Source organism: Mobula hypostoma, chromosome 5 (assembly GCF_963921235.1).
Source record: "Mobula hypostoma chromosome 5, sMobHyp1.1, whole genome shotgun sequence".
In the NCBI taxonomy this organism is placed as follows: domain Eukaryota; kingdom Metazoa; phylum Chordata; class Chondrichthyes; order Myliobatiformes; family Myliobatidae; genus Mobula; species Mobula hypostoma.
Genome location: NC_086101.1, coordinates 150,841,881 through 150,865,694, shown reverse-complemented (window position 1 = coordinate 150,865,694; position 23,814 = coordinate 150,841,881). Strand labels below are relative to the sequence as shown.

Here is a 23,814-nt window from a genome sequence, read left to right as displayed (position 1 = left end):
AATTGTTTAAAGAGCTCTGCAGACCTCTTGGATGCCAATTCTGAAAACCAATCAATTTCTGTGTCCATATTATTAATAATATAGTGGATGTTTTTTTCCTGCAGGAAAGGAAAGACTTTATCTATACTAGTTCAAAGTGAACTTTGGACATTTGGTACCCAGATTGGTAATGGTGATGTCAGTCTGTGGGTTACATTGTTTGTCATTGTGCTACTTGGTTTCACAATCTTAACTTATTGACTTCTGGCCACTATTTGAAACTCTATGGAATGTCACATGTACTGCAATGAACAGATTTATTTTCCAAACCACTAGGTTAAGATTAAACAGAATGTCAGCTATATGGGCCCATCCATTGCCACCTAACTCATAGTTCCTTTATCTTGCCTGTTTGCTTCTGTGTCTTACCCAAGGTCCACAGACCTGACTGTCTGGGTAAGCCCATTGGCTCAGTCTGCTTTTGCATCACTGAACTCATGTCCTCATACCTTGACTCTATTCTATCCCCCTTGCTTCAGTCCCTTCCCACCTGCATCCGTGACACTTCTCGTGCTCGTGATCTCTTCACTAACTTTCAATTCCTTGGCCCTGAGCCACCTCATTTTCACCATGGATGTCTAGTCCCTATACACCTTTATCCCCTATCAAGGAGGCCTTAAAACTGTCCACTTTTTTCTCACTGAAAGAACCAACCAGTTTCCCTTCACCATCACCCTCCTCAATGTGGCAGAACTTGTCCTCATCCTCAACAATTTTTCCTTCAGCTCCCCCCACTTTCTCCAGACTTGAGAAGGAGTCATGGGAACCTGCATGGGCCGCAGCTATGACTGCCTTTTTGTTGGCTGCATAGAACAGTCCATTTTCCAAGCCTTTCCTGGTAATGCTTCCCACCTCTTCCTCCGCTACATTGACAACTGCATTAGTTCTACATCATGCACCCATGTTGAACTTATTAGTGTCATCAACTTTACATCCAGCTTCCACCCTGCCCTTAAATTCACCTGGTCCATTTCCAAAACCTTCCTCTATTTTTCTCGATCTCTGTGTCTTCATCTCTGTAGAAACTGTTGACTGACATATTTTAATTCCTACAAATTCCCACAGTTATCTTGACTATACCTCTTCCCACCTTTCTCCTGTAAAAATGCTATTCCCTTTTCTCAGTTTCGTCGCCTCTGTCACATCTGTTCCCAAGATGTGGTTTTCCTTTCCAGGATATCAGAGATGTCTTCCTTCAAAGAACAGAATTTCCTTTTCTCCACCATTGATGCTGTACTCACCCACATCTCCTCCATTTCATGAATATCTGCTCTCACCCCTTCTTCCTGCTGCCTTAACAGTTCCTCTTGTCCGAACCTACCATTCCATGAACCTTCGCACTCAACCACTTTGACCATCTCCAAAGGGGTCCTACCACCAAACATCTTTACCTCCCCCCTTCTTTCTGCTTTCCACAGTGATCACTCCCTCTGTGATTCCCTTGACCATTCGTCTCTCCCCACTAATCTCCCTCCTGGCACTTAACACTGCAAATGGCCAAAGTGCTACACCTGCCCATTCACCTGCTCCCTCATCTCCATTCAGACCCCAAACAGTCCTTCCTGGTGAGGTAACACTTCACCCTTGAATCTTGCTGTTGTCGTCTATTGTGCCTGGTGCTCTGGCTGCGGCCTGTTTTATGTAGGTGAGACCCGTCGTTAATTAGGGGACCGCTTTTTTGAGCACCTCTGCTCTATCTGCCAAAAGCAGAACTTCCTGGTCATCAAACATTTTAATTCTGATCCCATTTCCATTCTGACATGTTGGTCCATGGCTTCCTTTTGTGCTACAATGAGGCCACCCTCAGGATGGAGGAGTAATACCTTATATTCTGTCTGGGTAGCCTCCAACTTGATGGCATGAATATCAATTTCTCCTGGTCAAAAGTTTTTCCTTCCCCCTCCCCTCTTCTTCTATTCCCCACTCTTAGCTCATTTCAACTGCCTGTCACCTCCTGAAGGGTCCCTTTCTCCTTCCTTTTCTCCTATGGTCCACTCTCCTCCCCTATCAGATTCCTTCCTCTCCAGCCCTTTACCTTTCCTACCCACCTGCATTCACCTGTCACCTTCTCGCTAGCCTCCTTCCTCTCCCCTCACCTTTTTATTCTGCCATCTTCCCACTTCCCTTCCAGTCCTGAAGAAGGGTCTCGGCTCGAAACGTTGACCGTTTACTCACTTCCATAGATGCAGTTTGACCTGCTAAGTTCCGCCAGTGTTTTGAGTGTATTGATAAGGCAGCTGTAACAATGTTAAGTAGAATGGAAAATAAAATATTGATCATTAAGCTTCAGCTTTTCATTTGGAGGGATGTCAAATCGGCTTGAGATATGATATTGGTGTTGTTTGTTGTGGTGATGCACAAAGACTATTAATATGGAAATGAGAAAGTCATTTAATTCATCAGCATTCTTCCATGATCAGTTACCTCTTTCTGGTTCTAATCTGACTGATTTCTTTGCATTTTTTGCCAAGTGTTAATCCCATAATCTGGGTACTCTGGGAAGCTATGAGATGTGATTGTGTCTGTTATTCTTTTTGATATTTTTTGTAGGAGTTACATATAAGCCAATTTTTGCCCTATTGAATTTGATTTCATTCAATACATACACAACTTAATATCTTCACAGCTTAGTGGCTACTTTATTAGATATACCTGTATACATGCTTATTAATGCAAGTATCTAATCAGCCAACTATATGGCAGCAACTCAGTGCATAAAAGCATGCAGACATGGTCAAAGGGTTTAGTTTTTGTTCAGACCAAACAAGAAAATGGGGAAGAAATGCGATCTAAGTGACCTTGACTGTGGTATGATTGTGGTGCCAGATGGGGTGGTTTGAGTATCTATAAAACTGATGATCTCCTGAGATTTTCAAGCATTACAGTCTCTAGAGTTTACAGAAAATGGTGGGAAAATCAAATGGAGAATAGTGTGAAAATCAAAGACACTGGCAGCTCTGTGGGTGGAAATGCCTTGTTAATGAGAGAAGTTAGGAAAGAATGGCCAGTCTGGTTCAACTTGAGAGAAGGTGACAGTAACTCAAATAACCATGCATTACAACATGGTGTGCAGAATAGCATCTCTGAATTCATAACATGTCAAACCTTGAAGTGGATGGGCTACAGCAGCAGAAGACCACACCAGTTCACTCCTGTACCTAATAAAGTAGCCACTGAGTTTGTGTTAGTGACACAAAATACAGAAAAAATATCAAGATATTCAAATTCATTAGTAGGCTTGAGTACACTATTTCACCTTTTCATCCCATTCATCAGTTTGGTTTGCTATTCCTCTCCCTTGGTTGATTTGAAGATTTCCTGTTCAACTGTCACAGGTTTACTTTTATCCTGAAGGAGCTTCTCCAAATGTATTAAAACATGTTTTTTGTAAAATTAAGGTTTTGCATTTATATTTCCTGTTCATAAATTTACCCTGACCACTAAATGACAGCTTAAATTGTGTTTTTAGAAAAGAGGTTTCAGAAAAGCATGGTCAGCTGAATTTGCCTTTGAGCCAACAACATGGAGATAGTCCGACTATGATTAAAAACGTTTGGTCAAAGGGAAAATTTAAGACTTTATTTTGGAAAATATAGAAATGAAGAGGCATGAAAGAAGTATTTCTGAGCCTAGTTCTCAAATATGACTTAATGAGCAGAAGGGAGTGAAGGAAGACATTTTGTAGAGATGGTGATAGTTTGCATAATTTGAAGGATTATCACACATAGTTGATATACCTCCATTAGTTTGGTGATCTCTACTTGTTATGGGCTGCCTTTTCGTCTACACTGTTATATTAAGAAGTATTTACATTGCACTTCAAGATAAAATGAGAGTCCAAATCACAAGAAATTCTGCGGATGCTGGAAATCCAAAGCAACATACACAAAATGCTGGAGCAATTCAGCAGGTCAGGCAGCACCTATGGAAATGCATAGCTGACGTTTTGGGCCAAAACCCTTCTCCAGGTCCTAAGAGTCTTAATGCAGGCATTAGTGAACAAATTAATTTGATACGAAGAATGAGGAGAACTAAAACAATATAATTCTTGTAATCTTAAATTGGATCATGTGTTTTTGTGTGTAGATAAACATTTCAAGATTGCAGAAATGGATGAGGAATCTGTTCTCTAAACAGAAAATGTGTTCAAAACTCATGGCTCTAGATAGGTATTTATTAGAAAGACCCACTGTACATGGGATCTATCCCAAACTCTTCCATTGCCATTGATACAAAAATCTCATGTAAGGAGTTATATGCTTCAACACTCTAATCTCTTATCTCTACTGCAAAATAATCATGTGTATTTTAGGAGTCCTGTATTTGCTTTGTTTATAAGCTACTTGTCTCCACTCATGATCAAGAAAATGATGAAGACTGTGACTACTGGTAGATAGATAAGTGCATATACAGGTTTCCCCTGCCATCTGAAGGCAGAGCGTTCCTATGAAACGGTTTGTAAGCCGAAATGTCGTAAAGCGAAGAAGCAATTACCATTTATTTATATGGGAAAATTTTGTGAGCGTTCGCAGACCCAAAAATAGCCTACCAAGTCATGACAAATAACACATAAAACCTAAAATAACAGTAACATATAGTAAAAGCAGGAATGATATGATAAATACACAGCCTATATAAAGTAGAAATACTTCTCTACAACGATTGCCTGCACAGATCTCCGTAGTGAAAATCTCATGCAAGCGCTCTCGGCTGAAAATCTCACGCAAGCGCTGTTGGCATAAACGCGCTCTCCAGTAACCTTTAAGCTATGAGGCTGCCAAAGCTACCAAATAACACGTAAAAATACACAGCCTATATAAAGTAGAAATATTGTATGTACAGTGTAGTATCACTTACCGGAATTGGGAAGACAGCTTGCCGAACACACTGATGATGGTGTTTTAGACTGAGTCGTCGCAGGTTGGGTGGTGCAGTGGCCCCCACCCTCCGGGCCGCCGACCCGATACATTGCCAGGAAGAACGCAGCAGTAGCCGGGAGGCACTCAGCACGTCTTTAAGAAAAAAGCTGAAATAAACATGCTAATTAATTAAGTGCTGCCGACACGTAATTGTTGGCCCAGATCAGAGGTGATGCAATCGGAAATCGGCACTGATCTGGGCCGACAATTACATGTTGGAGGCACCTAATTAATTAGCTTGTTTATTCCGGCTTTTTTCTTAAAGATGCGCTGTGTGCCTCCCGGCTACCGTTGCATTCTCCGCGAATCGGTACAGTATCTGTCCGGGGCCTGGGGGTTGGGGTGGTGGGACACGGGGGTGTCATCTCATCATCGATCAGGGCAGGCAGCTCATCTTCTCATATGACTGCCCGCCTCAATGTCGAAGATCAATGTTCATCGTCTGCTGTGGCTGATGTGGAAGGCTTGCTTGACTGCTGAGCCTTGCGCATTTTTCTATCATACAGTTGTTTGTAAGGACTCAAACCATCCTGCAAATATCTCCTAAACCGACGTACCCTTTCAAAATTAAAGTCGTACTTTATCATTGCAGCGAAAATCTCACGCAGTTGCTTCACATGAGGAATTCTGCAGATGCTGGAAATTCAAGCAACACACATCAAAGTTGCTGGTGAACGCAGCAGGCCAGGCAGCATCTCTAGGAAGAGGCACAGTCGACGATTCAGGACGAGAGTCCTGAATCGTCGACTGTGCCTCTTCCTAGAGATGCTGCCTGGCCTGCTGCGTTCACCAGCAACTTTGATGTGTATCAATTGCTTCACGTTCAGTTCACTACTGCATTCAGTTTCGATTGTTATCCTTTCCTCTTTCAATTGCATCAGCTCTTCATCTATCAGTTCTTGGTCATGGGATGCCAAAACCTCTTCAACATCATCTTCGTCAGCTTCCACAAGCCAAACTCACTTTGTCCTTGCTTCGTTCACCATGTTCGAAACGCTTAATTATGTCTAGTTTTACGCTAAGTGTAACACCCTTACGAGCTCTTTTAGGCTTTTCCGATACCTTAGAACTCATCTTGCTAACGGTTACTCATAGGCACGTGTTTAAGCAATGCCGGCGAGAATCTGGGGGAGTGCGGCTGCTCGGGGCGCGCACTGCCTTTTATCGTGCACTGATTTTTTGGCGCGCTGATTTTTTATCGCGCGCTGCCTTTCTTCGTAACAGTGAAAACACCTTCTGATAGCGAAAACAGGGTACTAATGTAGGTCTTTCGTAACAGTGAGGTTTCGTAAAGCGAACGTTCAAAAAGCGTGGGACACCTGTAGTTCTTGTTAACCAACCAAGCATGTTTGTTTCTACTCATATAAATGTTGCATTTGGTGAATTTGAATTATAAAAGAAAAAATAAAAAGCTTTTATCAGTGAAGCAAGTTGTGAAGTCAAACATATGTTAAGTCCTTTTGTGACGGAAACCCAAGCTGATCCATATGACTCTGTTAACTGCGATGGTTAATGTTTAACTGACCACTGATGAGATGTGGCAAACTGCTTTGACTGATCAAGAACATCCACCACCTATTCCGCATAATTCATGTCGTCAGTGAATGGAGCCTGTGTCCTGAATATAAAAAATAACTTGGGTGCCATATGTAATTATTAAATGCAATATTTCTTCTTGATTTAGTGCACATGTAGGAAGGACATGGTTAAGATATCCATGGACATCTTCGTAGAGAAATTTCAGCCAAGTAGATACTCACTTTGGAAACAAGGAAAGGATTTTCAAACCATTGATCACACAAAACCCACTCCAGAATCAACTCCCGAATTGGAGAATTGGCAAAAGCAAAGAAAAGTAACTCAGAGGAAATCTGGAATGTCTGTGAAAAGGTACTTTATAATTCTGAATCAGTACATGTGTGGTAAAATTCCATAGCTAATCTCCCAACACATGTTTTAATTACTATATCACTGCAATGCAAGTGTCATATTTGGGTTTTGAATGTAGTCTTAAATGTCATAAATACTTGTAAAATAGCTGTCATCAAAAATATCATTGATATTTCCATAATAATCTCAAACTTAGTATTAATTCATAATCTCAGATTGCTTATATATCAAAATGAATAAATAAAATATCAAATCTGTTGGTAATTGAAATTGTTCATAAGAATATAGCTAATTTTATCCAGGACAATTCCAACCTGAGAATCATTATCTTCTACAGTGTCTATCAGTTCAGAACTCGATCTAAGAAGATAAAATGTCCAGATGATGAAAATATGTTCAGTGGTCCTGTGGCCAAAGAAACAACTGCAGCAGAGCCACTTACAGATGGTATCAATGTTGACGAAAACTCTAATGGTCAAGTGAAGAAACAGGAGTCTGGCCATGTTGCTGTAATGAGTCCTGAAAAAGAAAGTTGTAAGGAAATGCAGTTGGATCAGACAGCATTGGATAAAGATCTGTTATCAGGTGAGAAGGGAAAGAATTATGTTTCTTTCTCAAAGCACTTTCATTGCGGATTGTTGAAATGTCAGGTTAACTATTTCACTGTTTTTTTGTTACTTAATCTTCAGAGATGTCTTAAGTCACTTTCAGTGGGTCAACATATAATTGTATTCTGTGGTACAAAATGGAAAGTAAGGTTTCCAATTCATTAGTGCTCTGTGCATTTTTTTTTATAATGGTTACGCCTTTAGGAAGGCTATTTGGCACGCCATTTCTAATTCACTAGTTCCACCCTAAATGGCTCCCCCCATCTTAACATCTTTTTCTTTTTTTCTTTACTGCATGTTTATCAAATTCCCTCTTTAAAGGTTTCATTGAAACCTGTCTCCACCACACAAGGGAATGCATTCCAGGTTCCAACCATGTATTGAAATAAAAAAGGGTTTTCTTATGTTACTATTAATTTTCCCATTTTATTTCATGCCAATCATCTCTAATGCTCAACCCTTCATCAATGGGAGCAGCTTTCCACTACCCACTGTGTCCAGATTCCCTTTTCATTTTATATATGTTTATCAAATTTCCCCTTAGCTTTATTTTCTACTCAGAAAACAGTGTCTGCCTCTATATTCTTTCCTAGGAACCACTGTCCCTTATTCCAGGAATCTTTCATGTAAATTTTTTCTAGTCCTCAGTAATGTCTCTACATCTTTTCTGTATGGAGATGACCAGAATAGAACAAAGTACTCTCAGTAAGGTCAGACCTCTGTTTTATAAAAGTTCGGCATCATCCCTTCCTTTAGACCCCTATGTCTTTATTAATAATGTCCAGATTGCTTATGCCTTGTTAACTACTCTCTTAGTCTGCCCAGCCACTTTCTATGACTGTATCTTCATGTTTCCCTACCCCTGCAATTCTTTTTGAAAAGTATTTTGTCTATCCTCATTCTTCCTATCAAAATGAATTGTTTCGTATTTCTCTGTTATGCTTCAACTCCCATGTGCCTGCTCATTCTGCCAATTAGTTTGTATCTTGCTGCAATGTATTGATGTTCTCCTTGCAGTTCAAGTACTACCATATTTTGTATCTTCTGCAAATTGAGAAATTGTGGCTTATACCCCAGGTCTAGGTCATTCATATAAATTAAATAAGATGTCCCAAAAATCAATCCCTGGAGAATGCCATTATTTATATACCTAGTGTCTGAAAAGAAATTATTCACCATTACACTATTGTTCAATAATTAACCAACTTCATATCCATGCTACTGTTGCTCTTTTTTGCCATGTGTATTAACTTTGTTGATGTGACTACTAACATTTTATCAAAGTCTTCTGGAAATTCTTGCATGCTACATTGACTCTGTCACCTTATCAAAATTTCTGTCAAATTCATTCAATACATTGTGTCCTGAACAAATCTGTGCCGACTTACTTTAATAATCCATTTTGCCCTGTGATGTCTCTACATTATGTTCAGCCAACTTTTCCAAAACCGACATTCTATAATTTTTTTAATATATCAGCTGTCTCAACTATTTTATCCTTCAGTACTACTTTGGAACCATTTTTTCCCTGTTGATGTACTCATTTAGTGTCTTAATACAGCCCTCAGCATCCACATTCATTTCCCAAATAATATTCCTGCTTTTCCATATATTACTCTTTTTCTGTTTATCCACCTATAGAATACATTTGGATTTCCATTAATGTTGGCAGCCAATGTTTTCTAATACACTCTCTTAGTTTTTACTTCCCCTCATTCATTTGTAGTCAGTCTGGTTTTCATAGGTATTTACAACCCAACCCTTATAATAAGCAAACAGGAGAGAATTTGCAGATGCTGGAAATCCAAGCAACACACACACAATGCAGAAAGAACTCATCAGGTCAGGCAGCATCTATGGAAAAGAGTAAACAGTTGACATTTTGGGCTGATTTCATCAGGACAGCTTATAACTGCTTATAATAAGCAGTTTCTTTTTTATTTTACCTCTGTTGTCATCCAGGAACTCTGAATTCAATTATTCTTTATTTGTGTTTCGTGGCAATCTGCCTCAACTGTACCTGACAACCTTTTCCATAAAAATTGCCCATTGTTTCAGTTGAAGCAAGCAGCTGAGAAGAAGGGAGTGAAGAAATTGGGTACAAAAAGTCTTTTTTTTAAAACACTGCTCGGGGAGAAGGGTCTGCACTGCGCAGGCACGTGACGTAGCACGCCAAGGTTTAAAAACAGACCACCTTATACAGCAGGCAGCGTTGTGAGCGGACAGCGGAGTGAGAGGGAGCAGAGTGGGGCGGCTTTGGCTCAACAGGCTTCGGCGAGAACAGGCAGAGGCCAGGGCAGTTTCCGGTAAGTTTTTTGTCCAGATTGTTTAGAGTAGAGAGAATGCCAGGCAGGATGTTGGAATGCTCCTCTTGCAGGATGTGGGACGTCAGGGAGCCCTCCGGTGTCCCTGACAACGACACCTGCAAGAAGTGCATCCAGCTGCAGCTCCTAACAAACCACGTTATGGAACTGGAGCAGGAGCTGGATGACCTGCGGATCATTAGGGAGAATGAGGAGATTATAGATAGTAGCTACAGGGAGGTAGTTACGCCAAAGGAGTAGAGGACAGGAAATTGGGTCACTGTCAGGCAAGGGAAGGGGAAAGGGCAGGCAGAGCAGGGTTCCCCTGTGGCCATTCCCCTCAACAACAAGTATACCACATTGGATACTGGTGGGGGGGATGACTTACCTGTCTGCAGTGCAGAAGGGAGGGTGGAAAAAGAGGAGAGTGGTAGTGATAGGGGACTCGATAGTTAGAGGTACAGATAGGAGGTTCTGTGGTCGTGACAGAGAATCCAGGATGGTTTGTTGCTTCCTGGGTGCCAGGGTCAAGGATATCTCTGATCGATTGCATGACATTCTGAAGTGGGAGGGTGATCAGCCAGATGTCGTGGTGCACATTGGTACCATTGACATAGCAAGGAGGAGTGAGGAGGTCCTGGAGAGTGAGTATAGAGAGCTTGGTAGGAAGTTGAAAAGCAGGACCTCGAGGGTGGTAATCTTAGGATTGCTACCTGTGCTACGTGCCAGTGAGGGTAAGAATAGGATGCTCTGGAGGATGAACAAGTGGCTGAGGAACTGGTGCAGGGGCAGGGTTTCAGATTTCAGGATCATTGGGATCTCTTCTGGGGCAGGTGGGACCTATACAAGAGAGACGGGTTCCACTTGAACTACAAGGGGACCAATATCCTTTCAGGGAGGTTTGTTAGTGCTGTTGGGGAGGCTTTAAACTAGATTTGCAGGGGGATGGGAACCAGAGTGCCAGAGCTAACAGTGGGGCTGGGATGAAAATAAATGATGTTAAAAGTTCAAGCAAATCCGCTAATAGAAAGGTTGTGAGTGGTGGTAAAAATCTTCTGAGGTGTATATATTTCAATGCTAGGAGTATTGCGGAGATGGCAGACGAGATGAGGGCGTGGATTGACACGTAGAATTATGACGTTATAGCAATTAGTGAAACTTGGCTACAGGAGGGGCAGAACTGGCAGCTTAATATTCCAGGGTTCCGATGTTTCAGACGTGATTGAGGCAGAGGAATGAAAGGTCGGGCGGGGGGTAGCATTGCTTGTCAGGGAAAATGTTACAGCAGTGCTCAGGCAGGACAGATTAGAGGGCTTGTCTACTGAGTCCTTGTGGGTGGAGCTGAGAAACAGAAAAGGTATGGCCACATTAGTGGGATTGTATTATAGACCACTCAATAGTCAGCGAGAATTGGAGGAGCAAATCTGCAGAGAGATAGCAGGCAACTGCAGGAAACATAAAAGTTGTGGTGGTAGGGGATTTTAATTTTCCACATATTGATTGGGACTCCCATACTGTTAGGGGTCTAGATGGTTTAGAGTTTGTAAAATGTGTTCAGGAAAGTTTTCTAAATCAATATATTGAGTTACCAACTGGAGGGGATGCAATATTAGATTTCCTATTAGGAAACGAGTTAGGACAAGCAATGGAAGTGTGTGTAGGGGAGCACTTTGGTTCCAGTGGTCATAACACCATTAGTTTCAACTTGATCATGGATAAAGATAGATCTGGTCCTAGGGTTGAGGTTTTAAACTGGAAGCAGGCCAAATTTGAAGAAATGAGAAAGGATCTAAAAAGCGTGGATTGGGACAGGTTGTTCTCTGGCAAGGATGTGACTGGTAAGTGGGAAGCCTTCAAAGGAGAAATTTTGAGAGTGCAGAGTTTGTATGTTCCTATCAGGATTAAAGGCAAAGTGAATAGGAATAAGGAACCTTGGTTCTCAAGGGATATTGCAATTCTGATAAAGAAGAAGAGGGAGTTGTATGAAATGTATAGGAAACAGGGAGTAAATAAGGTGCTTGAGGCGTATAAAAAGTGCAAGAAAATACTTAAGAAGGAAATCAGGAGGGCTAAAAGAAGACATGAAGTTGCCTTGGCAGTCAAAGTGAAGGATAACCCAAAGAGCTTTTACAGGTATATTAAGAGTAAAAGGATTGTAAGAGATAAAATTGGTCCTCTTGAAGATCAGAGTGGTCGGCTATGTGCGGAACCAAAAGAAATGGGGGAGATCTTAAATTTTTTTTTTTGCGTCTGTATTTACTAAGGAAACTGGCATGAAGTCTATGGAATTAAGGGAAACAAGTAGTGAGATCATGGAAACTGTACAGATTGAAAAGGAGGAGGTGCTTGCTGTCTTGAGGAAAATTAAAGTGAATAAATCCCCAGGACCTGACAGGGTATTCCCTCGGACCTTGAAGGAGACTAGTGTTGAAATTGCAGGGGCCCTGGCAGAAATATTTAAAATGTCGGTGTCTACGGGTAAGGCGCTGGAGGGTTGGAGAATGGCTCATGTTGTTCTGTTGTTTAAAAAAGGATCGAAAAGTAATCCGGGAAATTATAGGCCGGTAAGTTTGACGTCGGTAGTGGGTAAGTTATTGGAGGGAGTACTGAGAGACAGAATCTACAAGCATTTGGATAGACAGGGACTTATTAGGGAGAGTCAACGTGGCTTTGTACGTGGTAGGTCATGTTTGACCAATCTATTGGAGTTTTTTGAGGAGGTTACCAGGAAAGTGGATGAATGGAAGGTAGTGAATGTTGTCTACATGGACTTCAGTAAGGCCTTTGACAAGGTCCCGCATGGGAGGTTAGGAAAATTCAGTCGCTAGGTATACATGGAGAGGTGGTAAATTGGATTAGACATTGGCTCAATGGAAGAAGCCAAAGAGTGGTAGTAGAGGATTGCTTCTCAGAGTGGAGGCCTGTGACTAGTGGTGTGCCACAGGGATCAGTGCTGGGCCCATTATTATTTGTCATCTATATCAATGATCTGGATGATAATGTGGTAAATTGGATCAGCAAATTTGCTGATGATACAAAGATTGGAGGTGAGGTGTAGTGGACAGTGAGGAAGGTTTTCAAAGCATGCCGAGGGATTTGGACCAGCTGGAAAATTAGGCTGAAAAATGGCAGATGGAGTTTAATACAGACAAGTGTGAGGTATTGCACTTTGGAAGGGGAAACCAAGTTAAAACATACAGGGTAAATGGTAAGGCACTGAGGAGTGCAGTAGAACAGAGGGATCTGGGAATACAGATATAAAATTCCCTAAAAGTGGCGTCACAGGTAGATAGGGTCGTAAAGAGAGCTTTTGGTACATTGGCCTTTATTAATCAAAAGTATTGAGTATAAGAGCTGGAATGTTATGATGAGGTTGTATAAGGCATTGGTGAGGCCGAATCTGGAGTATTGTGTTCAGTTTTGGTCACCAAATTACAGGAAAGGTATTAATAAGGTTGAAAGAGTGCAGAGAAGGTTTACAAGGATGTTGCTGGTACTTGAGAAACTCTACAGAATTCGTTAGACAGAACCTACCATGCCAAAGCCATGTTGACGATCCATAATTAGGATTGATCAAATATTTTTATGTCCTCTTTATCAAAATACTTGTGTATCCTGTCCCTGAGAAAACCTCCCAAAAATTTACCCACAACTGCCATCAGGTTCACAGGCCTGTAATCTCCCTGCTTATTGGACTTTCTTGAACGGTGAACAAAATTTGCTCTCTTCTAGTCCTCTGACACCTCACCGTTGGCTAAAGACATTTTAAATATCTCTGCCAGGCCCTCTACAATTTCTGCATTTGTGTCCCACAAGTTCTAGGAGGATGCCTTGTCAGGCCCTGGGGATTTATCAAGCCTAATTTTCTCAAGACAGCAACTACCTCCTCTTCTGTAATCAGGATATGATTCATAACCTAGCTACTCTTATGCTTCATCTCTGCAGACCTTGTCTCCTGAATAAATATGCAAAAAAAATTAAGATCTCTCCCATGTCTTTCACCTTCATGCATACATAACCACACTAATCTATAAGATGACCAATTCTTTCCTTTGCTATCCTGTTGCCCTTAATATTTCTATAGAAATCCCTTGGGATTTTCTTTCACCTTGTCTGCCAGAACAATCTCATTTGCTCTTTTATTTCGCCTGATTTCTCTAGACATGATTGTTTCTGGTGCTTTTCTTTTGTTTATAATGTTGATCATCATACCTACACAAGTTTGCTTTCAGTTTTGTAAAATACAGTACTTTTCTCTTCCATGAATAATTTTTGACATTATTGTTTGCCTGCTTTCAGCTGACCATTAGACAATCCCAGCTATATTGCTGGCAGATAAAGCTGTAATTGGGCTATTTCCAAAAGTAATACAAAGTGCACCTTTCCCCTGAACAAAATGGTAGTCCATGGACACCTACACTGCACTGATGCCCATGGGTGGAAAGCCGACATCACAGGGTGCTCCTCAGTTGGCCCTGAACCATGTTAGACTAGTTCGATTAAACAGAATGGGAGAAACTAACTGCTCGAGTAAAAGTAAATGAAGCTTTTTAGTTTCGATGTTAATTATGCTTTTCAGTCTTTTAATTTTCTAATTAAAAAAACATTTTTAACAGTATTTGGGTGATTTTGAAAGTCAAAATGTGACATTCACAAACATTCAATAGTGACAACTTTGACAGCTGGTGAGCCTGGAGACTAGAATCAGAATCGGGTTTATTATCACTGACATGTGTCTTAAAATTTGTTGTTTTGTGGTAACAGTACAGTGTAAGACATAAAAATTACTGTAAGTTACAAAATATATAAATAGTGCAAAAGTGGAATAATGAAGTTGTGTTCATGGACTGTTCAGGGAAAAAAGCTGTTTCTAAAACACTGAGTGTGGGTCTTTACCTCTTCCCCGATGATGAGCTTCACTTGTTGTCAAGCACGCTGAGTCCGCAGAGCCAGCTAGTTACACAGCGAGGAGTGCTGCACGGGGCCTTGCAGATATGTTGGGGCCTAGAGACTGGGTTTCTAGCAGAAAACTATCTCCTGAGACAGTGTGGTCTGGGACCCTGAGCAGTTTTGGGGCAGCAGAAGATTCGCTTCATTTTATTTATACAATGTTTATCTGGTGTTTTGCTGTTCCTCGTTTTTATTAACACTGTTTGCTTGATTACCTTTCTCCAGATTATTGTTCCTGGATCGATCTTATATTTTTTCTCTTTGTCATGGATTACCCTCTACTCTGCCACAAATAATCTTGACCTGTAACCTGTATCCTGTAACCACTAATATCAAGAATTAAATTTATTGGAGTATTCTGAAGAATGTATTGTAGTTCCACAAGACCACAAGACAAAGGAGCAGAAGTCGGCCATTCGGCCCATCGAGTCTGCTCCGTCATTTTATCATGAGCTGATCCATTCTCCCATTTAGTCCCACTCCCCCGCCTTCTCGCCATAACCTCTGATGCCCTGGCTACTTAGATACCTATCAATCTCTGCCTTAAATACACCCAATGACTTGGCCTCCACTGCTGCCTGTGGCAACAAATTCCATAGATTCACCACCTTCTGACTAAAAAAATTTCTACGCAAATTCATCACTGAAAAATTTGAAACAATAGTTAAGTGTTCACATTGACTTCAAGCAAGCTGCAATTTATGTGATAAAGCAACAATGGATTAGCTGGACTGATGCATTAAAATGATAGGTCCTTGGTTGTTTGGCTTCTGCTTCAAAATTGAAGAACAGGCAAATTCTATTAAAGCAGAAATTTATGTGGCCATCTATTTATATAATTTTCATTGAACATTGAACCTAATAAACGGTCCACCCAGCTGCACAACTGATGAATATATTATTGATTGGAAGCCATGGATGGTTGATGCTTGATGCTGGAAAAAAATCCTGGTGGTGATGATGATTTGCATCTGCAAGGAGATCTTGCGTGCTACTGAATTTTTCAAATTGCATTGTGTAGTGCTAATGCATATTCATACAAGCTTCAGGATAATGAAGAATATATTTGGCCTTTCTGGCATTGACTAATCTTAAAGTATTCAACTTCAGTATTACACTTTCACTGTAGAAGAACCCAAAATAATATTTCAACCATTGAAGACAAATGTTTTGAACAATTAGTGGATTGATCGATATTCTACAAGTTAATTCCATTGCTTTAATCCCTGACCCAGAGTGGCCTGGACATCAAATTGCACCCTTATTTTAAATCTATTTTCGCAATGCTCCACAAACTGCGTAATTCAGTTTTGCATCTCCCTTGATTTTCTCACAGTCTAGATTATATGATTGGAAACCTCTTGGCATCCTTTTTAAACATAATAGTGATTTAATTTAGTTTGCTGACATTTTGGTAAATGTTCTACATTGTCTTACAGGAATAGTTATTTGAAGCACATCAAATGGATTTTTTTTTACAGTAACTGTATAGCACAAAACACTTTTTATTCTGTAGTGTTCATCCAACTATATTTCATGTTGCAACTGAAATTGAATATTCTTTTCACCTGCAGACAATTTCCAAGCAGAATCAGTGTCCAGTCTTGACAGCGCCAAGTGTGGAAATAAAGCTAATGGAAAGAGGAAAGTGAATGACTGTTTTTCATTAACACCAATAACCAAACATGATGCAGTTGACATCACTTCAGAATGCCTGGACCGTGCAAATCTTGGCCTTAAAGTCAAATGGGAGAGCAAGTGTCCAGAGAAGTCCAAGGAGACGGATGCATTCGGCAGGAAGGAACAGTTGTGTCAGAACACTTTTGATGATGTTGCCGCAGAAGTGGAACACAGTTGCTGGAAAGGATGTGAAACGAGTAGTGTGTCCACAGAGGAGGACTCCAGTGAAACTGAGAGTGAAGAAAATGGCTTGGAGCCTGGAGAAGTACCAAGTGTAATAATGTCTTTAAAAATATGTCCAAGAGTGGATGGAATAAATTACTGTGTAATCATTTCTGTCCTCTGGTATAGATAATGATCATTTCATTTAATTAATAGTGTTCAAATTTATCAGAATGACATAGCTAAGTGTTGCTAATCATATTTGGAAAAATTGAACCACCAGATTGCTGAATTTTTTCCATTGCCATTTTCCCAACAAATTTTGTAAATATTTCTCTGAAGAATTTATACTGTTTCAGCTTTGATTGAAGTTAGTGTCCTGAGTGCTGCAAGATCAGTAAGCACTGAAATGAAACAGACAATTGATTTAACATCTGTCACTCACTTTCCCTGTATTAACTGAATTCACCAAGAGCCCAAATTATCAGCAAAACTGGTATTATTAATTTACTGCCATAGGAAATAAAATGATGCTGTTAATTTAATAAGTAGGAAAGTGCAACCAAGAATATAGCAGTCCATACATCAGGCAGGATCTGAATCAGTATCTAATTATAATTGTTTCTCACCTGTTTAATATTTACCTTGAGTAGAGTAGAATCAGTTTTTCAGCAGAAATGTTTAGCTGCATGTGTTTCTCTGCCTCTCTGCTTCCTACTCCCTAATTCTCTCATTTCTCCAAACCCACCCCAGATCTTGTCTTTATTAGTATGGGGTTTGGGTACAAATGTAAGTATTTATAAAGCTGATAAGGCCTAAAATATTATTGTGTGCTGAACACTACAGTTTAGAAAGATTTTATAAGTCTTTCAGAATACGAAGCAAGCTCAGAGGAGATTTGCCAGATTGGAATGAGGGACTCAAGTTATAGGGAGACTAGAAATAGCAGGATGGTTATTCTTGGAGGAGTGTAGGCTAAGAGTTGTTTTAATAAAGATACTAAAAGCATCACACATAAAAATTGCTGGTGAACACAGCAGGCCAGGCAGCATCTATAGGAAGAGGTACAGATGACATTTCGGGCCGAGACCCTTTGTCAGGACTAACTGAAAGAAGAGATAGTCCTGACGAAGGGTCTCAACCCGAAACGTCGACTGTACCTCTTCCTATAGATGCTGCCTGGCCTGCTGTGTTCACCAGCAATTTTTATGTGTGTTGCTTGAAATTCCAGCATCTGCAGATTTCCTCATGTTTGCGATACTAAAAGCATGTTTATTTTGATGGAATAAGTAAAGAAAAACCACTTCCAGTGATTGAATAATTGGTATTCAGCCAACACAAATTCAAGATGAATTCTAAAAGAACAAGTAGAATTATGAGGATCTTTTTTAACATGAGTTGCTTTTTAGGTGTGTTTTTTATGTTGTTTGAAAGAGTGGTGGGACTAAGTTCAAAAGCTATATATAAAATGGAAATAACATATAACTGAAGGGATCTTCCTCGTTGGTAGGGTTGTGAAGAAAAAGCATTAATTGGATAGAACTGAAAAGCCATCGCCACAGTATGTTTAGTTGAGTGGCTTTCTCAAGTGTCGTATCGTTTGATCATTTTATTTTGATGCTTTATATAGAACTGACATAGCTCAGTGAAGCTTTTTATATTTCATTCCTGCTGTAGGGTCCATTTGATGTTTCTGCAGTGAGAATTATTTTCTGTCAAGTCATGTGCTGTCAGCTTGGTTAAGGCTGTACATATTTGATGTAAGATCCTTGCAGTGAGCGGATTCAAGAATCGTTCAGAGTACTTGAGGTGGAAACGAAAAATATATTAAACTGTTGCTTCAGCTGGCAACTTCATCTTGAAACTTAAAATCATATTTAACATATCTTCAGTAATTGTAGACACTTTGAAATGAGCATTATGCATAAGTAAAGTTCAGGCTGCAAAGACTTGTGACTGGATTTAGAACTGAACTAATAATCATTGGAGAAATGGTTTGGAAATGATAATCTAAAATTATTGAGGATCTTAAAATAAAACAAGATCCTTTAAAATGCATTTGAGGGTTAAGCTTTCCCATGACTTGAGCTTGTAAAATTCACTTATGCAATGTAGTTAGGATTTATTTACTGTCCTTGGGAAGGTGGTTGTGAGCCTCTTTCATGATCATCTGCAGTCTTTGTAGTGAAGGGACTGTTGGGCTGGAAGGTCCAATGTTTTGACCCACCAATTATAAAATTGTATATTCAGCTCAGGATAATCTGAGAGACAGTGTTGTTCTTCAGTCAATCTTATAGTTTTAAATGTTGTTAAAGAAGAAGAAGTGCCTTTGAATTCACAAGAATGTATGTTAAATTTGTAACATTGATTCTTTGTATCTTGGTAATGAAAAATGTAGTCACCATTGTTTAAACAAATATGGATAGGGGTACTGTGCAATAATTAGTGGCAGCAAGTAGTGTTAGAGGACATGACAGAGACGGTGGCAGCCAATTCAGGGGATGAAGGTGAAAGATATTTGGAAGTACTCACTCAGTTGTACTCTTTCACATTTTTGTAATAACATACCCAACCTCAGGATATTCAAAAAGTTTTAGGGCAACTGAAATACTTATTGAACTATAGTCACTCTTGTTATATGCAATAGATAAGTGTTAAGGATTTTGGCTGCCATTGCATTCAGCTGTATGCCTGTTACCAATATTTAGATGATTCTTGATATTTGAAGAGATATGTTTATGTGATGCCATGCACATAAGAGTTAGTCTTAATGGAATTTCATTCAAAATTCTAATCTCCTCCAATATCCTCAAAACAAAAGGAAAATTGACGGATTGTACTTATTGGATAGGGAGGGCTTGCTTTTCCTGGAATGAAGAAGGCTGAGCAGTGGTCTGATAAAGGTATATAAGAGTGAGTAGAAGAAAATTTTAAGAGGATTTGAGGGTTTTTTTTTAACACAGTGGGACTGATATCTAGAATTCGCTGCTAGGGAAGTGGTGAAATGAGATGCATTCACTAGGATAGGTGAGGCATAGAAGTATATGGATCTAATGTGAGGAAATGGAATTATTATGGATGGGCGAAAAGATCAGCATTAACGTGATGGGCCAAAGAGTCTGTTTTTGTGCTTTATGATTCTATGACTCTGCATTATTATGTCATAATTCTCACTGATCTTTGGAAAGTAGTGGTAGCTATAATTCACCAATTTGTTAATAAACTAAAAGGCACAATTATAACTTAGTTTGCTGAGCCTTTGAATTTTGATCATGTTCACAGTAATTTAAATTTGAATGTTTACAAAACACTTTAAACACCAGGGAGTGCTTTCAAGTTTATGATAAAACATTCACTTTCACTGTTGTCTGTTCAGTGGAAGAATTAAAAATTCTTGAAAATATATTGTCTTTCAATTCATTTTCAGATGCAAGTAGAATAATATTTATTATTTAATTTAAATGAAGGTTCACATACATCTGCTGTGTCTCAAAGGTTCTTGCTCTGTAGAATTTAGACTGATCCAGTCCCCATTTCTTTTTCTGTCAACCTTTGTTGTCTTTTTGCCTTTCATTATCTTGAGGCTAGTTGTACTTCCATGTATCCACTGTTTCCATTGCCCTTAAACCATTCCCCAATCCTCTAATTGAAATGTCTTGATTAACCATTTATTGGACAAATTTAAAAAACAATTGTTTTAAAAAATATTTTATTGTGGAAGACTCAGAAACAGTTACTTGCCCCAAGTAGTAAGGCTGACCAATGCCACCACCCACCAACCCACTCTTCCACACCTTCCACCACCACTACTTTATCAATTCCTGTCAGAGTCACCTTATACACAGACACTCCTGTGTCTAGCGGCAATTTATGGACGTACAATCAATCTATGTATATAAGCTATCCTATGTATTTATATTTACTGTGTTTTTTATTATTCTATTCTTTATCTTATTGCGTTGTTTTTGTGCTACTTTGGATCTGGAGTAGTAACTTATTTCATTCTCCTTTACACTTGTGTACTGGAAATGACATTGAATAATTATGAATTGTCTAAATTTAGTTAAATAATTAACTAATAATCGACTAATTAATTCGGGTAAGAATAATTCAAAATTAGGTAGCTTGCACCAAAGCGAGTTGTTTGCTCATTGTCACTGTAAAATTAGTAATGTAACAATTTTCAATGTTGTAAAATTCAGTTCTAATTAATTACATTTTAAGACCCATTAAGTACACTGTTTTCTAGAGATTTCAATAAAAAATGAAAATAACTTTCCTCATTTTAGTTTCCAGAGCAGTTCACCAGAAGTGTCGGGAAGAAGAAATCAGCCAAGTGTCGACGACATCCATTATGTAAACCACCAACTAGATCGCCTTCAACTCTAGTCAAGGAAGAATTGGTTAGTGATGAAGGTCAGTAGCATTTACATCAGTGTGAAAAAATGTTTGCCCTTGTGTATATTGTAATACATACTCAAGATGTTAATGCCACATATTGTGTGTAAAATTTGTTCTACTATTATATGCAGTTTAAAACATTCTACATCCTCTCAAGCAAATTCTAATGTATGACTCTATTTTTTGTAGTATGTTGTTGTAGTTTATGGTACTTTCAATAATCTGTACTTTGAAATTTTATGTTGCATAGTGCTCTCAAATTCTGGTTCCAGTTTGACAGTAGCTCTTTCGCCTTCAGATTAACAACAGGATCCAAATTCATTAGCTGAATTTATTTACAGTAATAATTAATTTCCACAATAAATTTTGTTAATAGACTTTGCCTTTTCAATAATGAAGGACATGATGGTAGACTTTTGCCATGGACTATATTTTACCTCAGATTATATTTTCCTCAACTTGCACCAAAGTTATTATGTCTGTTTTTATTTTGTTCTGTTAGTTATATGTAAATTGTGCCAATTTAACTTTATATAATTTATGTTTGTAATGTACTGTGCTGCTGCCGCAAGGAGCAAATTTTCATGGCATTTATACTCTGTGTATATATGACCATGACAATAAACTTGAAATTGAACTTGTATATTGTTTAGCTGCATCAAAAAGGCAGTTACTGCTAACTTCACTGATGGCTTGTGCAAAGATTTGACCAGCTTTGAAACAAAACTTCTGTTCCTGATGCCCTCTCTAGCAAACTTGTGATGTTTTGTGCACACTAAGTAAGATAGTTGATGCATTTGTAGTTGATGGCATTTACATTTTATCAATGATCTGGATGCATTTGGCATTATCTGTATTATTTCATATAGTGCTAAGACTTAGGGCAATACACAATATTTGACTGCCTCAGTAAGATCCTAGGTTGTTAGAAACTAGTCATATGACATAGAATACATTGCTATGTTTATAGACAAGCCAAATGGCACTTGTGTATCTTTTCCAGTAAAGCATGGAGACGGGAAGAAAGACACTTGTCTATTGGGATTCTGAGAAATAGTGGCAAAAACTTTGAAATAGCTTTTTGCTTTGAGTCTTTTCATGCACTGCATTCATAATTATAGTGGCAATGTAGTCTATTGAGTAGTTCTGCAGAAAATATAATAAACATTGAATTTGAATTATAATTACCAGCCCTGATCATCTAATTTGTCCTAATTTCCCAAATGATAATTGATATACTTTATGTATGATGAACTTAGTTGAAGCTCTGAAAAGAAACATGGATTGACAGGTTTACAGTACTTCTTAATTTAGATAGGCTAAAGATTTCTGTAAACGCTGATAAATGCTGGTGGATCATGATGTTCTGAGGCTGCCACATCTGAGAAATTTCCATCCTTGAACTCTCTAGTTTTGGTTCTCAATTTGTCATTTTACGTCACTTTGTGTCTCTCCCTGGTTCATTCAGTTTCAGGAAGCCATTTCAGACCCCATTGCCCTGTCTATTGAAGCACGTATAAATAAAAGAACTTATCCTGTTAAGTAGAAAGATGATGTAGTTCCATAGTACAGCAGGTACACAATCCTGTATGTGTACAGTTTTGGCTGTTGATCTCATTTTTATTTGTGGATTGCTTTATTAAAGTGATTACCTGCATATTTAGAAAGCTGGGATTTCTAAAATGTTAAGGATCTTGGAAGGCTGCAATTTTTCTTAAGACCTGAGCAGTACCAGAATGCATTGTGCTCAGATCTGCCCCACTAACTTCACCAGCAATGGAAGTTATCGTTGTTATTGCATGTGAATGCTTTTCGTATTCAGAATGATTTGGTACTTGTTCCCAAAGTGGAAATTAAAGTTCTTAACATTTAAAATTTTCACTATTTTAAAATGCTCACATTAATATTAAACCTAAATTAATTCAATTAAAAATTTGCCTTGCTAGGTATTAAAGGACAGTGAGTGTATATTCTAGCCTGAGAGGTTAAATTGAACAGGTGATTGTGGTAGACTGATAAGCTCCATGAGGAATGAACTGCCTGTGTCCCAGGACTGACGTTCTGCTGAGTGCAAGGCTTTGCTAGCTTTCACTTGAGAGTACTCCAGCTACGGAGATTTCTCTGTGGAGAGCCAGGCAGATCTCAGCAGAAGATCTTTACAGTACTCCTTTTAGGCAGCACTGGGAAAGACGTTTCTTGCGTTTGGAACATTGACTTCAGTTTGTGGGATGAGACAGTTTTCATAAAGTCGGACTATGGTCTTCTGACATTCGAAAGAGCTTGGCAGCTTTTGGGACATGTGAATTGGGTCCAGAAAAGAGATATGTAAACTATTGAGAGAGAGATTGGATCTCTCCAGACTCTGAGGAAATACTGCAAAAATGTTCTGGAGTTAATTGTCCTGAGACAACCATAATCATCTTCCAATTATCCTCGCTTTAATTAATCATCTGACAAAAATAATTGGTTCCAACTTCAGTGCTGCCAAATCAAACATGGATTTGTTAGAAGTTGGACATTTGTTACAGCATTAAACTACTAGTGAATCAAAGAATGATTAGAACAGTTTCTGCAAGTTACACAAGACTTAGTAGTTCGACATGATATGTTTCAAGGCTGCAGAACCAAACAGTCTGGACACTTGAGTAATGCTTCCAGCTCCTCCCTGCCTTACACCCACCACTACTATGTACTCACCTCTTAACCTTAAGAGAATTCTGAAATATCCAGTACCTATATAGGAGAAAAATATGTACAAGATACTGAGGAGAAATAAATCTTAAACATATTAATATTATTAGATAACAACAAACCTGATTGAACCAATGCTTGAGGAAACAGTTACAAGTGGTGTTGAAATTG

The 23,814-nt window shown here is 39.1% G+C and overlaps 1 protein-coding gene across 1 annotated transcript in view; it reads left to right on the top strand.

Moving 5' to 3' along the window:
* LOC134347073 (lysine-specific demethylase 4C-like) overlaps nucleotides 1-23,814 on the top strand; it is a 394,026-nt gene that overhangs the window by 158,296 nt on the left and 211,916 nt on the right. The window contains exons 9-12 of the mRNA XM_063049177.1: nucleotides 6,643-6,848; nucleotides 7,186-7,433; nucleotides 16,284-16,663; nucleotides 20,841-20,967. Of these exons, the coding sequence (XP_062905247.1) occupies nucleotides 6,643-6,848; nucleotides 7,186-7,433; nucleotides 16,284-16,663; nucleotides 20,841-20,967 (961 nt within the window). The remainder of the gene's footprint in view (nucleotides 1-6,642; nucleotides 6,849-7,185; nucleotides 7,434-16,283; nucleotides 16,664-20,840; nucleotides 20,968-23,814) is intronic.